Source organism: Xiphophorus maculatus, chromosome 9, assembly GCF_002775205.1.
Source record: "Xiphophorus maculatus strain JP 163 A chromosome 9, X_maculatus-5.0-male, whole genome shotgun sequence".
Taxonomy (NCBI): domain Eukaryota; kingdom Metazoa; phylum Chordata; class Actinopteri; order Cyprinodontiformes; family Poeciliidae; genus Xiphophorus; species Xiphophorus maculatus.
In genome coordinates, this window is record NC_036451.1 from 1,920,461 (window position 1) to 1,936,354 (window position 15,894).

Below are 15,894 nucleotides of genomic sequence, written 5' to 3' on the forward strand. Positions count from 1 at the left end.
AGTAAATAAATCAATTTTCAATCAGTGTTTTGCACCAAACAGTTAATAATAATAAACAAGTTTTCACTGAGGCTCTGTAAGAGCCATATGAATGAAATAAGTAATTATTGATATGACAGGAGCAGAGGCTTTGACACTTAGGTGTGTCGACGTGGGAGTGACGTCACCAGGTATGAATGGGAAGGATACTGGCTTTGTGTGTTTTAGGAAGCGGTGAGCGGGGCGGTCAGTCCTTGCAAAGTTTGGAGCATAATCATCAAAATGGAATAAATTGATAATTGTGACAGAACAAAGAAAAGGTTTGGAGTTGATTGATACACGGACAGATGAGATTCCCCGAGTTAACCCAGTGCGGCCCTTTACCATCATTAGTTTGTCGTGTTTTTAATAATAAAAACTTGTTAACAGTAATAACTGCTTGGTGCAAAACACTGATTGAAAATTGATTTATTTACTGCATGTTTATGTCTGTTAAGGCTGAGATGGAGCGGCACTGAAAGCAGCTCTTTAAACCATTCAGACTAGAACACAACAGAGACACAATCAAAACTGTCAGATGATTTATTAACCGCGATAATAACTCAGAAATAGTCCAAATTATAATGTGTTTTTATTTCTTTCCTACTTACGGAAAGTTTCTGTTTATATCGTAGGTTTGTGGTGCCTTTCTATCCTAAAGAAAGATATAAAACTTCAGATATTTCACAAAAAGATACTAAAATTCATGGAAAAACCTCACATAACCTTATATTAAAGCATAAAGTACGGCGCCCACCGTAGGAAAGGCTTACAGTATTCAATTATGCTGCATAACTGACCAGTACAGTGTTGCGAGGGAACGCAAAAGTTTTGCGAGGTAACGCAAAGGTATTGCGAGGTAACGCAAAAGTTTTGCGAGGGAACGCAAAAGTTTTGCGAGGGAACGCAAAAGAAAAAAAAATCCCCATGTCCCCTAGAGGACTCCGTAGAGCTGCGCTTCTACACTAGCTTTTACGGTAGCAATTTAACTCCGTGGTGCGTTCATGTTCATGAATTAAAACATTTGTAATATCTTTGTGAAGTGAACGCCTGGACGGCAGGCGCTGTAGTTTCTGTGTATGCTTGTGTTTCATGACAGATGAATAAACATGCAGGCGATAAAAACTGAGCTGCGGTTTTCATCACTAAAGTCTCATCTGGTCTCCGCTGTGGCTCAGCTCACAGCGCTGCAGGGGAAACATGCAGCCATCAGCCTGAAAGGAGCAAATGTTCTCCATAATGTACTGTAAATAGATATTTGTTATATTACTCTGAATAAAAATAAATCCGTGCCTCTGCTGAGTTGGTGTGAAATGTAACCTGCTGACCTCATCTTAGATATTTACAGAACAGAATAATTCAGTGTTTTGCTTTATTTATTCTGTTGATGGTTCTAATTCCTTCATGAGAGTTAAAAATTATTAAACCTGCAGAGAAAAGTCAGTTTTCATACAAGTGTGTCTTAGGGCCTCTGCACATAGACAAAAACAAAAAAAGAATAAATTCTGCCAGAAAAAAAAACATTAAAATTTCTAGTTTCAAGTCAAAAGTTTCCAGTCAAAAATTTCTAACCTTTGAAACAGAAATTTCATGTTTTTTTCTCAAACATTAATGAGATTAATCTTAAAATTAATTTTTTTTGTTGTTTTTTTGCAAATGTTCAACTTTTCAAACTACAGAAGAGGATTAGGGCCACCGAAAAAAAAATAAATCTGAGATTAAAGTCATAATTCTTATCAGACTCAGAAATTTTCTGAAAAAAAAAAAAATTATGAGTAATCTAAAAATTTTGGAGCTTTTTTTTTTTTTTTTTTTAAGGTTTTGTTGGCTCTAGTGGCCTTTAATTGATAGTTAATTGACAGGAAAGTGGATAATTAGAGAAGGGAAAGACATGCGGCAAAGGTCGCCAGGCCGGGAATCGAACCTGCGACAGTCGCGTCAAGGACTAAGGCCTCCATATATGGGTTGTGCTTAACCCCTGCGCCACCACAGCACACCCTAAAAATTTTGGAGCTTTTTTCAAGCAAATTTTAGACTTGTATATATATATTTATGTTTAACTGATTTGGAAGAAAACTTTCTCTTTGCCTGATTTTATTTCTTGTTACTTATATGAATTATTGTCTTTTTCGTCCTTAAAATACCAAATTCTCCATCTGATTATGTCATTTTCAAACATGAAATAACGGTAATTTGATCACTCAGTACTTTCTACCAAATACTTTTTTTATTCTTACTTGAATAATTTCTTGGACTACTTTTTATGTTTGATTAAAAAAAAATCTTTTGAAATATTTTGTTACTTGGGACATTTTTTAAAACATGGCATTGTACAGTTCTAAAGCTCTAAAAGGCTAAAATCCTGCTCTAAAAAACTTGTTTCTTTTATACTTTTTTAAAGGAAATCCAGTTTCTTTGATATTTTCTTCGTTGACTGTTTTTTCTGTATATAATTCGCTATAAAACTTTCCGATCACTTTTTTCTTTTCTTCAATATTTGATACAATTTTCCCATCTTCTGACTTTAGTTCAGAAATAAAACTTGGATTATTTATTATTTTCTTTAAAAAGTATCATGTACATTTTCCCCCTTCTATTTCTCCCTCTCTTCTTAAAATCACTCCCTTACTCTTTATTTCTGCTAAAAAGCTCATTTCTATTTTTACTTCTCATTTCTTTATTATAATCCATGCCCTGTTGGTTTAAAACGTGATATCTCTGTAATCTTTTCTGCAGCCCCATCATGCGTCTCTGTTCTTTTGTCTTTTTATTTTTTCCTGCTCGTCGAAAGAAAGTCTGGGTCCTACCTTTCACCATCTCCACCGCTGTGCTCGTGTTATTTCCAGGTCTTGGAGGGTCTGCCACTCACAGTACCGCTCCTGGTACTGGCCGACCAGAACCTGGTCCTCCAGCAGGGAGGTTTAAAAGTTTAAAAACGAGACCTCATTTGGTGAGTCCGAGAGGAAGACCCTGGATTCCTCTCCGAATGAACCGAAGAGTTCCTCCAGTCTTCCTCTCTTCTCCGCCGTGTTGGTGACCTCGGAGGGTGACTCTGATGCCGGCCTCTTTGCCAGCTGGGCATCGGGTAGAGGGGGCATCATCGCTGCTGTCCCACTGCATTTCCTCAGAATCAGAGCTAGCTCTGCCTTCAGTCTGCATTCCCTCCCCTCACTGGATGTTTCGGTCTGGGGGGTCGCTTCCTTCCCCTCCCCGCTTCCCGCCATCTCCTCCAGTCAGGGGGATTGGCGGGAGATTTTAATTTCCTGGCCCAGCGGCGTCAATTTGCTCGTTTACCTTTTCCGTTCCTGTTTCTTTTCCTCTTTTCAGTTTATTAGCAAATTATTTTTTACAGTCTCTGAACAGGTGGTCCTGGTCGCCACACAGATTACATTTTTGCCAGTTTGTACATTCGTCAACAGCGTGTTCCACTTCCCTACATTTTTCACCAAAAACCTTATCACATGCTTCGGCCAGATGACCATATTCGCCGCATTTGCGGCACAATTTCGGTTGGCCCTAATAGTGGATACAGCCTCTGTTCTCCCAAAGGACTATCATGGATGGGAGAAGCTTCAGGCCCTGGAAGCCTTGGGGGTCTTCCCATTGCTTAATGGGGGCCCGCCAAGCGCAGCTCCAGATGCCGTCCGCATCCCGCACCTTCATAGCCTGGCCTCTCACAGTGCAATATCTACCCAGCCACAGTCTCTTTGAACATCCTGACAATCACCGTTTTCAGGGAGTTGTCAGTCAGTTTCTCAACGTCAAAAACTGAAAACTGGGGTTTCGCGTTTTCAAAACGTGTCCAAAATTCTTTTAATAAAGCACCGGAACCAAAGCTTGCGTCGTATCCTCTGTTGAAAGGCAGGGTGAGGATACAATTCAGGTCATCTGGCTGAAACTTCAACCTTTGCTGGACCAATTTTCTGGAGACGTGCAATCTCGACATACCTGTTGACTGTCGTATCTCCTGTTTTAGGAGAATAATTTAACACGGACCAACTGTGTCTTGACGTTATTCTCCACTTTATTGAACCCCCTCTTCAGACGCAAGACGTCCAACCCCGTGATCCCCCACACACAATCCTATTGGTCTACTGTACTTTCTGTAACATAACCTGCGTAAAGCATTAACCCTTAATGCACTGTACTCAGATACACCACATTGACTAACCTTGTTCATTGAATAAAAAGCGAACACTGTGGTGCCTCCGCCTGCCGGTATGGCTAGCCGCCATGGTGGAGGCACCACCAGTTAAAGCTAAGACCTTTACTAAAAATTAATAAATAAATAAAACCAAACACACAAATATATACAAAACTAAAATAGGAAGAGATATTTTCCACTATTCAGTGGTCAATATCTCAACCAGGGACAAAATTGAATGAACCTCTAAATCAGTGGTAACACTCAAGTCACAAAGACTACCGCCATCACCACCCATGGAGGGGACCGCTGTCTTAGCCAAAAGGCCGAGAAGCGATTAAAAATATGTCGAAGTAGAACTAGTCTTGCTTCAGTAAAGTTTTTTAGTACTCTGCTCACCTCTGCATAAAAGTATTCCTGGCGTTGTTTTCTTTCCACCGGTATCCGATTTGATTCATAATTATTTTTAAACACAATCCATTGCTAAGCTAGCTGTAGCGTCGCACTTCGAGCTGACGTCACGGTAAATAAACGGTCGTTTACGTGCAGTCCCTGGGGGGCCAGTAGGGGGCAGCCGCGGTCCAAAGTTTGAGAGAGACTGTTCTAAAGAGTCAAGTCAAACTTAAATACTACGGAGCCCTCTAGGGGACATGGGGGAATCTTTTTCTTTTGCGTTCCCTCGCAATACTGTACTGGTCAGTTATGCAGCATAATTGAACACTGTAAGCCTTTCTTACGGTGGGCGCCGTACTTTCTGCTTTAATATAAGGTTATGTGAGGTTTTTCCATGAATGTTAGTATCTTTTTGTGAAATATCTGAAGTTTTATATCTTTCTTTAGGATAGAAAGGCACCACAAACCTACGATATAAACAGAAACTTTCCGTAAGTAGGAAAGAAATAAAAACACATTATAATTTGGACTATTTCTGAGTTATTATCGCGGGTAATAAATCATCTGACAGTTTTGATTGTGTCTCTGTTGTGTTCTAGTCTGAATGGTTTAAAGAGCTGCTTTCAGTGCCGCTCCATCTCAGCCTTAACAGACATAAACATGCAGTAAATAAATCAATTTTCAATCAGTGTTTTGCACCAAACAGTTAATAATAATAAACAAGTTTTCACTGAGGCTCTGTAAGAGCCATATGAATGAAATAAGTAATTATTGATATGACAGGAGCACTTAGGTGTGTCGACGTGGGAGTGACGTCACCAGGTATGAATGGGAAGGATACTGGCTTTGTGTGTATTAGGAAGCGGTGAGCGGGGCGGTCAGTCCTTGCAAAGTTTGGAGCCTGATCATCAAAATGGAATAAATCGATAATTGTGACAGAACAAAGAAAAGGTTTGGAGTTGATTGATACACAGACAGATGAGATTCCCTGAGTTAACCCAGTGCGGCCCTTTACCATCATTAGTTTGTCGTGTTTTTAATAATAAAAACTTGTTAATAGTAAAAACTGTTTGGTGCAAAACACTGATTGAAAATTGATTTATTTACTGCATGTTCATGTCTGTTAAGGCTGAGATGGAGCGGCACTGAAAGCAGCTCTTTAAACCATTCAGACTACAAACACAACAGAGACACAATCAAAACTGTCAGATGATTTATTACCCGCGATAATAACTCAGAAATAGTCCAAATTATAATGTGTTTTTATTTCTTTCCTACTTACGGAAGGTTTCTGTTTATATCGTAGGTTTGTGGTGCCTTTCTATCCTAAAGAAAGATATAAAACTTCAGATATTTCACAAAAAGATACTAACATTCATGGAAAAACCTCACATAACCTTATATTAAAGCATAAAGTACGGCGCCCATCGTAAGAAAGGCTTACAGTATTCAATTATGCTGCATAACTGACCAGTACAGTATTGTGTGGGAACGCAAAAGTATTGCAAGGGAACGCAAAAGAAAAAAAGTTCCCCATGTCCCCTAGAGGGCTCCGTAAAATACAGAGTCACTCCCACGTAAAATACCGTTTACAAAAAGTGCAAAACATGTGGTGGCATCCGCCATCTTTCTGCAACACAAACAAACAACAACATAATGTGAAGAAAAGAACCAGATTGCTTGAAACAAGGAGAAACTAAAGCTGTTAAAAACAAAACGTACCTGTATTGGGGAGAAGCAGTGAGGGCAGGGTCTGGTGTTGGTGGTTATCCATTTTTCACTAACGTGCGTTTCAAAGGCATAAACAAAAAATTTACGGCCATATCTGTTTTGTAGGAGGCGACGCCTCTGCTTGCCGCCTTTAGCATAATCCTCCATAAGCGCCTGGATCCCCTCTGGAAAAAATAAAAGTAAAAATAAAATGTATCCTGAAACACAACCTGCACATTTACTGCTGTTTGGAGAAACTTAAATCGCTCTTTCATAACATTTTTCTTTAAATGGTAACAATTTATATCATATAACTGAATTTCATTTCATGTTCATTAGTTTATTTCAAAGTGGTGTTTGAACTTTTTGAAATATGGGCCAGAATCCCAAAGTTGAAAGTATTTAGGCGGCCGTATTGTTTTTCAAACTTAAATGCAAACTAATTGTTTTGATTTTTTTAAAATCTGAATTAAACATACAATAGGTTTTGTCTTAATAAAAGGCCTAACATTTTGGGTATTTATTTTCAGTTTATTTGGTCTAGAAAAACATTTAGATCATTTCCAGTAATAAAAACCCTGATACTAACCAAACTTAATAAAATAATTGATATGTAATTTGTTTTTAAGTAAAAAGTCAGATATTTATAGCCCTACTTACTATGAAAATCAACTTAAAATAACAGACGGTGCACAGAGTTTTCTTCTGTATAAATTTGTCATGACCACACAGAATTATTCCAAGTGCCACTAATGGCCCACAGGCCACACTTTGGACACCCCTGCTTTAAGGTAAATGGTTCCCTCAAATCGTTTAAGTTCAACCAAATCATCAGGTTTTCGAGATACACAGAGGTTTTTGTTTTTAACAGGAAGAATGTACCTTCTGTCTTTGGTAAAGCTAACAGCTGATCTTCACTCTTCTCTGTAGACAAGTCAGGCTCTTCGTAGCACTTGCTTGCTCCATGGTACGTTTTTTTACAGTCTACACAGAAAGCAAAGCTGCAGACAGAGCACATCGCTGCAGGGCTGGACTTCTCCAAGATCACAGCAGAACCGCAAGTAAGCCGAGGACAATACGTGATGTCTAAAAATGAAAAGTAAAAAATGAGAGATGAGGATGTGTAGTTTTCCTTTAACCCTGAAATGTATGACCTCTAATGTTTCCTTCAACAGGATAGAATAGCTTATACAAAACATGTTCATTAAATTTTTTTGCACAATAACTCAACGTTTATACTCGCATGTAAAAACAGTTGCAAACAGATTCACCGTTATACAACCGTACAACTTTGAAAAGCAGAAGTGAAACCTCCTTCACAACCAACAACAATGCAGCAAGAGGCTTCTGGATTTTAAGTCAACGAGAAAACTCTTGTGTTTTCCAGCAGCCATTGTACAGCGCATACAGCAGTAAAACCAGCTGACCAAACGTGCTGGAGCTCAGCTCAGGTTGCTAGGTAACAGGCAGAACTCCGTGGTTGCTAGGTAAGGGGGTGGAATGTGTGCCTGCTGATTTGTGACGTTACATTCAGAAGGTTTTAGAAACGGCTCATTTTCCAGACACCAAAAACATGAACTTATTGTCAGAAAACTTCTGGCTGTTTTGTTCTTAAACATCCAGGTTGTTTTCAGAAGCAGTTCAGACCTAAATGGAAGCACAAAAATGTCCAAAATGTGTGTTTTGCATAATAGGTCTGCATTATTGATAGGCATACCAGGCATGACGTCCAGGGTAGACTGTAGCAGAAGACGATCATATCTGTGAAAGAGCTCCTCTCCTACAAGACTTTTCACCTGTAGGAGGCATTAGAGACGCACAGAAGGGAAGAAGAGGATAAAACTCTATGCATGTATGAGATTTATGTAATTATTTTCACCAAAACAAAGAGGAAGAAAAATACTGTAAATTTATGGCTCATTATTGCTATTGAAATGTTATTAAAAAATAATGAATACTTTCTATATTGTTGCATTAATTTTTCTACTACATCTATATTTTACATATTAGTTGAAACTATCACTGTTGTGACAGTTTGGTGTGATACAAGTTTAGCTCCTCTAGCTTCTCCCAATGCTAATTAGAAACAACCAATCAGAGCGAGGAGGTGGGTCTTAGTGCTGATAATCACAATATGGCGCGGCTTTCCTTAAGCAGCTAGCATAGCATGTCGTGAATGGTAATATTAATGTTAGTGGAGCTAATGTTAATGTTAGCTCCACTAACATTAGCGCTATAGTAGATATAGTGTTGGAATAGCCACTGATGATGGCCTATAAATGGTTTCCTGTAACAGTAAGTTGTTTCTAAACCATTAGCACATTTAGCAGTGAGTACATTAGGATGGCTAACCTTGCTAAGACCCGCCTCCTGGCTCTGATTGGCTATTTTTGGTCGAGAGAGGTTGAGGGCGATTTACTGTTTTGTAAGTTATATTGTATCATTGGAACATGGTGAGTATCAACATTGTTGAAGTTAGCGCTGTAGCATTAGCTTCCACTGGGTATCATCTTGGTATACCATGTTAGTGGAGCTAATGTCTATGGTTAGCGCTTTAGCGTTAGCTTCCACTAACTGCAGCATTTTTTTAATTGATTTTATCAGGGTGTCTCAAAATGCAGCGTACCTGTGCAGGTGTTGGCGTGGCAGAGCAGTCTACCTGAGGACAGGTAACGCCGCGGACGTTCCCCTCCGTAATCTGGGCTTTCCAGAACTCGTCGAGACAGGCCAGGCAGAAGATGTGGCCGCACTCGTACAGCTGCACGCACTCGGACCCGAGCCGGCTCGAGAAACACACGCCGCAGTCAAACGGCGTGGCGGCAAACACCTTTTGTTTCTGCTCTGCATCATGGATCAAAATCTGGGACAGGAGAATCTGAGACGCAGTCAAAGAGAGACCAGAGTCACTTTGGTCTTCGTTTGGAGGGACGACTTCCTGTCCGGCCGGAACAGACCCAGGAAGTTCAGATCTGTCTGCAGCTGAGGAAGAATGGTTCTGGTCAGAAGGAAGCTCCAGCAGATTGTGGATGTCCAGCTGCTTCAGGGCTTCCTCTCTCAGAAACTGGATCCAGGAGAAGAGCACCACAGCGCCCCCAGTGGCCTGGTAGAGATCTGTGAGCTGATCACTCAGGGACGTTAGCTGAGACAGAGAAACAAAAAATATGTTTAATCCATGGTTTGGAGGAGTTTTACGACGGCGTATTAAGGCCATTATACATAGAAAAGAAGGGAATAAATTTCTGCCAAAAAACTCTTCCGTCAAATATTTTTTAGATTAATCTCAGAAATTTTCTCAGAAGTTTGACGATTCAAATATTTGCTAGAAACGACTCAGAAATTTTTAGATTTATTTCAGAATTTTGTTGTTTAATAAAAAACATGATAAAATTTTTATTATTTTTGACTTATGAAACAAATTTTCTAAGTTGTTTGAAGTATTAACAGAGTCTCAAAAGTCCAAAATTTGTCAAAATATTCCAGTTTCTTGCTGGAAATTACCTGTGGTTGAGTCAGCCAGCTGCAGGTGAGAGTGAAGGAGGGAGGGGCGTAGGATGGGTAATCTCCAGGAAGTTCAAAGGTCAGAATCAGCGGTGGAAGGAAAGAGACGTCATACTGCCTTATCGTTCCACCTAGTCGGAAGAAAAAAAACAATTATGTTACGAGTCTTATTTGAATTTGTATTTTGCTTCCACAAAGATATTAGAAATGTTTTAATTCTTTTTCTGACAAAAAAAGAAAAATTGTAATCTTGAAGCAAGCAAATGATTGGACTTTGGGCCCGTTTCATCTTAATTGTCTCAAAAGTGGTCAAGGATTTCTTGGAAGTCGTATCTTCATGACTGACAAATGTATTTTGTTGAGGTTTTTATTAGATATTCAATTGTACAAGCTAACTTGAACGAACCACTGAGTTAAACTGCTACCGTAAAAGTCAGTGTAGAAGCGCAGCTCCACATAACATGGCACTTCTGCCCCATTTTGCTCAGTTTTCTGAACTTTACCGTGTTTTAGGAGCACAGTGAATCCCGCTGGCAGCTCCACGGAAACTCGGAATTCTCCGGCAGACTTCGACTCATTTCGGAGGAACTCTTCCGAACCAAATATGCTCTGCAGGGCGAGCAGCTCGTCTTCCTGCTCCTCCAAGTCCGTATTCATGAAGTCCAGAGACGCGAAATTATTCAGCCGCTGCTCGAAATAACAGCGAAGCAGCTTAAAATGTGATTTTTTTAAAAAAAACTACCTTCAACAAAATGATTAAAAATGGCTGCAATGTTTAAAAATGGACTTAGTTTACATGTCAGCTGTTTACTGTGTCTCCATCAGCTTCCTGGTCCACATGAGTCCGTCCCTCTGTGGACTCGCCTTAATAAACTGCAGTCTGACGCAAGGTTCAGGAATCAGCAGTAAAAACTCCACAGCGTCACTGTGGAAACTCGTCCAGCGTGTTATCGTTTGGAAAAGGTCATTTCAATAAAAGCCACTGGATGTTTTTTGTCCCCATTCATAATTAAAATAAAGGTAAAACATATTTTGGCTCCGTTCAGTGATTTATAACCCAATAGGCCGTCTTATGTACCTGCAGTGATTTAATCTTTATAAGAAAGGAAACGATAACACGTGGGGCCAGTTTCCACAGTGACGCGCTGTGGAGTTTTTACTGCTGATTTCCGAACCGGTACATTTCAGAAAATTAAGCGAAAATAGGGCAGAAGTGCGATGTTATGTGGAGCTGCGCTTCTACACTACCTTTTACGGTAGCAATTTAACTCCGTGGTGCGTTCATGTTCATGAATTAAAACATTTGTAATATCTTTGTGGAAGCAAAAATACAAAATCAGACATGTTTTGTAACATAATAGACAACTATTAGTGTCATTAACTTGTTTTTCTTCCTACTAGGTGGAACAATAAGGCAGTATGACGTCTCTTTCCTTCCACCGCTGATTCTGACCTTTGAACTTCCTGGAGATTAGTCAGCATTTTCTGCATCCAGTCAAAGTCTACATTGAAAATAAACCTACAAGATCAGAGAAAAGCATCTGCAAACTCCAAGGAAAACACTACGACAATGGATTAGGGTTATTGTTTATTTAAAATAAAATAAAAATTGTAAAGTAAATTTCCACCAAAAAATTGGATATTTTGACAAATTTTGGACTTTTGAGACTCGGTTAATACTAAAACAACTTAGAAAATTTGTTTCATAAGTCAAAAATAATTAAAATTTTATCATGTTTTTTATTAAAAAACAAAATTCTGAAATAAATCTAAAAATTTCTGAGTCGTTTCTAGCAAATATTTGAATCGTCAAACTTCTGAGAAAATTTCTGAAATTAATCTAAAAAATATTTGATGGAAGAGTTTTTTGGCAGAAATTTATTCCCTTCTTTTCTATGTATAATGGCCTTAATACGCCGTCGTAAAACTCCTCCAAACCATGGATTAAACATATTTTTTGTTTCTCTGTCTCAGCTAACGTCCCTGAGTGATCAGCTCACAGATCTCTACCAGGCCACTGGGGGCGCTGTGGTGCTCTTCTCCTGGATCCAGTTTCTGAGAGAGGAAGCCCTGAAGCAGCTGGACATCCACAATCTGCTGGAGCTTCCTTCTGACCAGAACCATTCTTCCTCAGCTGCAGACAGATCTGAACTTCCTGGGTCTGTTCCGGCCGGACAGGAAGTCGTCCCTCCAAACGAAGACCAAAGTGACTCTGGTCTCTCTTTGACTGCGTCTCAGATTCTCCTGTCCCAGATTTTGATCCATGATGCAGAGCAGAAACAAAAGGTGTTTGCCGCCACTCACCATGTGCCTATATATATATTGGTTGAGGGTATATCGCCCTTATGCTCCAAACCAAAAACAACTAATGAGATCCAAGTGGCGGGTCTTAGCGATGTCAATCAACCTTCCTAGCAACAGCAGCAGAGGTCTGACTGTCACATAGCAACCACAGCAGAGCTCCAGCACATTTGGCTAGCTGGTTTTACCATCTACAGCAGCTGGGAAATGGAAGAGTTTTGTTGTTGACTTAAATATACAATTCACTTGCTGCATTCTTGTTGGTCATTTTTATGAGCGAGTGTTAACTCTTGAGTTGTTGTGCAAAACATGTTTTGTATAACCTATTCTAACCTGTTCAAGGAAGCATAATAGGTCACATTTCATTACATGTGACAAATAAAAACACAGATACAATTCAGAGTTAAAGGAAAACTATATCACGAATATGTTTTTACTTTTAGACATGCTGTGATTGAGGAGAAGTCCAGCCCTGCAGCAATGTGCTCTGTCTGCAGCTTTGCTTTCTGCGCAAACTGCAACAAAAAGTACCATGGAAGTGCTATGAAGAGCCTGACGAACCTGAAGAGACGAGTGAAGATCCACTGATAAAAACCACCACAGACAGATGGTACACAATCTACATTCTTCGTGTTTAAAAATAATTTGTATTAATTTATATTTTCTTATCAAGTTTGTGTTTTAATTGCTCATAAATTATGACTCAAACTGTCATACGACAATTTGAGTCATAAATTGTCATTTAAAATTTGATGAAAAATATTCAATGATGGATGAAAGATGGATGTTTCATGTACTCGCTGCTGATGGCGGAGAAACAACTTACCGTTACAGGAAAACCGTTTATCCGCCGTCATCGGTGGCTACGCTAACAAGCATTAGCATCCCCAACAGGCCGCACTGAGATCCCGGATATTTTCGGGTTTTTTTTTTCTTTTCCAGAGGAGATGAGGGCTCTTATGGATGACTATTCCACCAGTAGCAAGGAGCGGCTTTACCTCCTGGAGATTAGATATGGCCCCGAAACGCTTCTACATGCCGTTGAGAAGCATGTTAGCGACAAATGGATAACCGTTAATACTAAACCCTGTCCTCGCCAACGTCTCCTCTGGTAACGGTTTACATGCATCGGCGCCATTTTTTAAATAACTTATCCCTTGAACACGCTTATTCTCGCGTGATTTTAATTTCATTTCGTATGTAATGGAAGCACCGCAGTGAAATTGTGTTTTTTCGACATTAGCAGAATTTTGACAAGTATTTGCGAACATTTTTAATGGAGACGCAGCTATTGAGAAAGTAAGCCTTTAAGCCAGACATGTCCAAAGTCCGGCCCGGGGGCCAAATGCGGCCCGTGGTCAATTTTCATCCGGCCCGCAGCCTCCGTCATAGAATCAATAACGCCTGGCCCGCGTGTAATACATTGGGCAGCAGCGCTGTTACTTGCGTGTTTTAAGTGCTGACATCTAGAGGCTCAAATAGGAACAGCAAATTAGTATGTGAGGCCCCCCAATTTTCTAAAATGGCGGCAATTAGCAAAAGGAGGAAAGTTGACTGCGAGGGCCGATGGTTCAAGGATGGGTGGAAATTGGACTATTTCTTCATTGAAATACGTAACAACTGTGTCTGCCTCATTTGTAAAGAGACAGTGGCTGTTTTTAAAGAGTTCAATGTGAAGCGACATTATCAAACAAAACATGCTGAGGCATATGACAAGATCACAGGTAATGAATGCACCGAGAAACTGAAACACCTTGAAGCTAGCTTAATCTCACAGCAGCAATATTTTACAAAAGCTCGAGAGTCAAACGACAATGCTACAAAGGCTAGTTACGAGGTAGCAGCGCTGATCGCAAAGCATTGCAAACCTTTCACCGAGGGTGAATTTATCAAAGACTGTGTGATGACAATGGTAAAAAATATCTGTCCTGAGAAGCAGCAAGAGTTTGCCAAAGTCTGCCTGGCACGTAACACTGTGGCGCGCAGGATTGAAGAAGTGTCATCGGATATCAAAAGACAATTGGGAATCAGAGGAAAGGAGTTTGACTTTTTTTCACTAGCTTGCGACGAAAGCACAGACGCCTCTGACACTGCTCAGTTACTTATTTTTTTGAGAGGAGTGGACAACGAAATGAATATTACTGAAGAACTACTTGACCTACAGAGCCTGAAAAACCAAACAAGAGGAACAGATTTATTCTCTTCTGTTTGCGCTGCCGTGGATAACATGAAACTCCCGTGGAATAAAATTTCTGGGATAATTACCGATGGCGCGCCATCGATGACTGGCAAACAAAGCGGATTAGCAACACTAATAAGTAACAAAGTAAGTGAAGAAGGAGGGAAAGCTGTAAAACTCCATTGCATCATTCATCAGCAAGTTCTGTGTGCTAAACATCTCCAATACGAACATGTTATGGGACCGGTGATAAAGTCAATTAATTATATCCGCTCCAGAGCGCTATGCCACCGTCAGTTCCAACAGTTTCTCAGCGAGATTCATGCGGAATATGGAGATGTTGTCTATCACAATGACGTGAGATGGCTCAGTCGGGGTTCTGCACTGTCACGCTTCTACTCACTTAGGCAAGAAATCGGTGAGTTTTTGGCTGAAAAAGGACAACCTATGGGAGAACTAAGTGACCCTATTTGGCTGGCTGATTTGGGGTTTCTAGTTGACATTACAAAGCATCTTAATGTCCTCAACACCAGTCTCCAAGGACCAGATGCAGTCATAAGCCAACTATATTCACATGTCAAAGCCTTTGGAATCAAGCTGCAACTGTTTGAAAGACACCTGTCGTCGACCCAGCCCAGCACTGCGCACTTTCCAGCGCTGCAAGAAATCATGGCCAGATTCCCACAGAGCGATGTCGCAGTGCAAACAAGGAGGTACGCGTCAGATATTTCATCTCTGGCTGAAGAGTTTAAACAACGCTTTCGGGACTTTGCAGCAATCGAGAAGGAGATCACTCTTTTTTCCTCACCTTTCTCCGTGGACACAGATGATGTTCCAGACTATTTGCAGTTGGAGGTCATTGAGCTGCAGTGTGACGCAGAGATCCGCGGTCAGCACCAGCAGCTTACTCTCGCCAACTTTTACCGACAGCTGAATAAGGACAGGTTTCCAGAGATTCGAGCATTTGGTAAGAAAATGCTAAGCTTGTTTGGGTCGACGTATTTGTGTGAGAAGACATTCTCGGTTATGAAATTAAATAAGAGCCATGTGAGGACACGGCTATCGGACTCTCACTTACAAGACATCTTGCGCATCAATACTACTGCCATTGAGCCAGACCTGGCCTTTGTCCTGCAATCCAGATCTCAGTTTCACCCATCACACTAATGCGGACAAGTCATCATTTTTCATTGACCTAAGTCTGAAAAACCGAAGTCTGGGGGGTTATGTTTATTGTTTATTATTCTGGAGTGAAAGCATGTAGGGTTGGACTGTAAGGTACGCACTAGCAACACCGCTAGTGCGCACATCATCACCGCGCGTCCTGTCCCCGGGTCGCCAAGCGAGAGAGAGGTGTGCCAATCAACATTTATAGTTACTGTCATATTTTAAATGAGCCCTGCACTTGTTGATATGACAATTTCTCTGTTATTGTGTTTAAAAATTCTGTAAATATTAAACTCCCATTTTGAGATTTTTTTTTATGTTTCAAATGTAATTTGCACCCAAGAGTACAATTACTTCTCTTCAACTGTTACAAAAAAGTTAAAGTGTTAAAAAAGCGAAGTTAAATGAATATTTAATTTCAATTTTCAATGTCAATTGAATTTTGATATGTATGTTTCAAATGAACCAAAACATATGCTTAAGA

At 40.1% G+C, this 15,894-nt stretch overlaps 1 protein-coding gene and 1 long non-coding RNA gene across 2 annotated transcripts; one reads left to right on the forward strand and one right to left on the reverse strand.

Annotated features, from left to right (window-relative positions):
* Positions 1-6,036: 6,036 nt before the first annotated feature.
* LOC111609683 (E3 ubiquitin-protein ligase RNF14-like) lies at positions 6,037-10,914 on the reverse strand. Its single transcript, XM_023339307.1, has 7 exons — positions 10,267-10,914; positions 9,764-9,894; positions 8,892-9,404; positions 7,983-8,061; positions 7,148-7,351; positions 6,278-6,450; positions 6,037-6,185 (listed from the first exon to the last, which is right to left on the reverse strand). The coding sequence occupies exons 1-7, from the start codon at positions 10,418-10,420 to the stop codon at positions 6,123-6,125; spliced, it is 1,317 nt and encodes a 438-aa protein (XP_023195075.1). The 5' UTR covers positions 10,421-10,914; the 3' UTR covers positions 6,037-6,122.
* A 75-nt stretch (positions 10,915-10,989) lies between these two features.
* Positions 10,990-12,055, forward strand: LOC111609775. The gene is made up of 3 exons (XR_002753319.1): positions 10,990-11,038; positions 11,165-11,343; positions 11,738-12,055. It is a non-coding gene; the product is annotated as an uncharacterized LOC111609775 (long non-coding RNA).
* The last annotated feature ends 3,839 nt before the right edge of the window (positions 12,056-15,894 follow it).

Coding starts and splice junctions, on each gene's coding strand:
- LOC111609683 (XM_023339307.1), bottom strand. CDS start 10,420: ATGAATACGGACTTGGAGGAGCAGGAAGACGAGCTGCTCGCCCTGCAG. Junction 9,895..10,266: donor CACTGTGCTCCTAAAACACG/GTAAAGTTCAGA, acceptor TCTTCCGACTAG/GTGGAACGATAAGGCAGTAT. Junction 8,062..8,891: donor CCACGCCAACACCTGCACAG/GTACGCTGCATT, acceptor TGCCTCCTACAG/GTGAAAAGTCTTGTAGGAGA.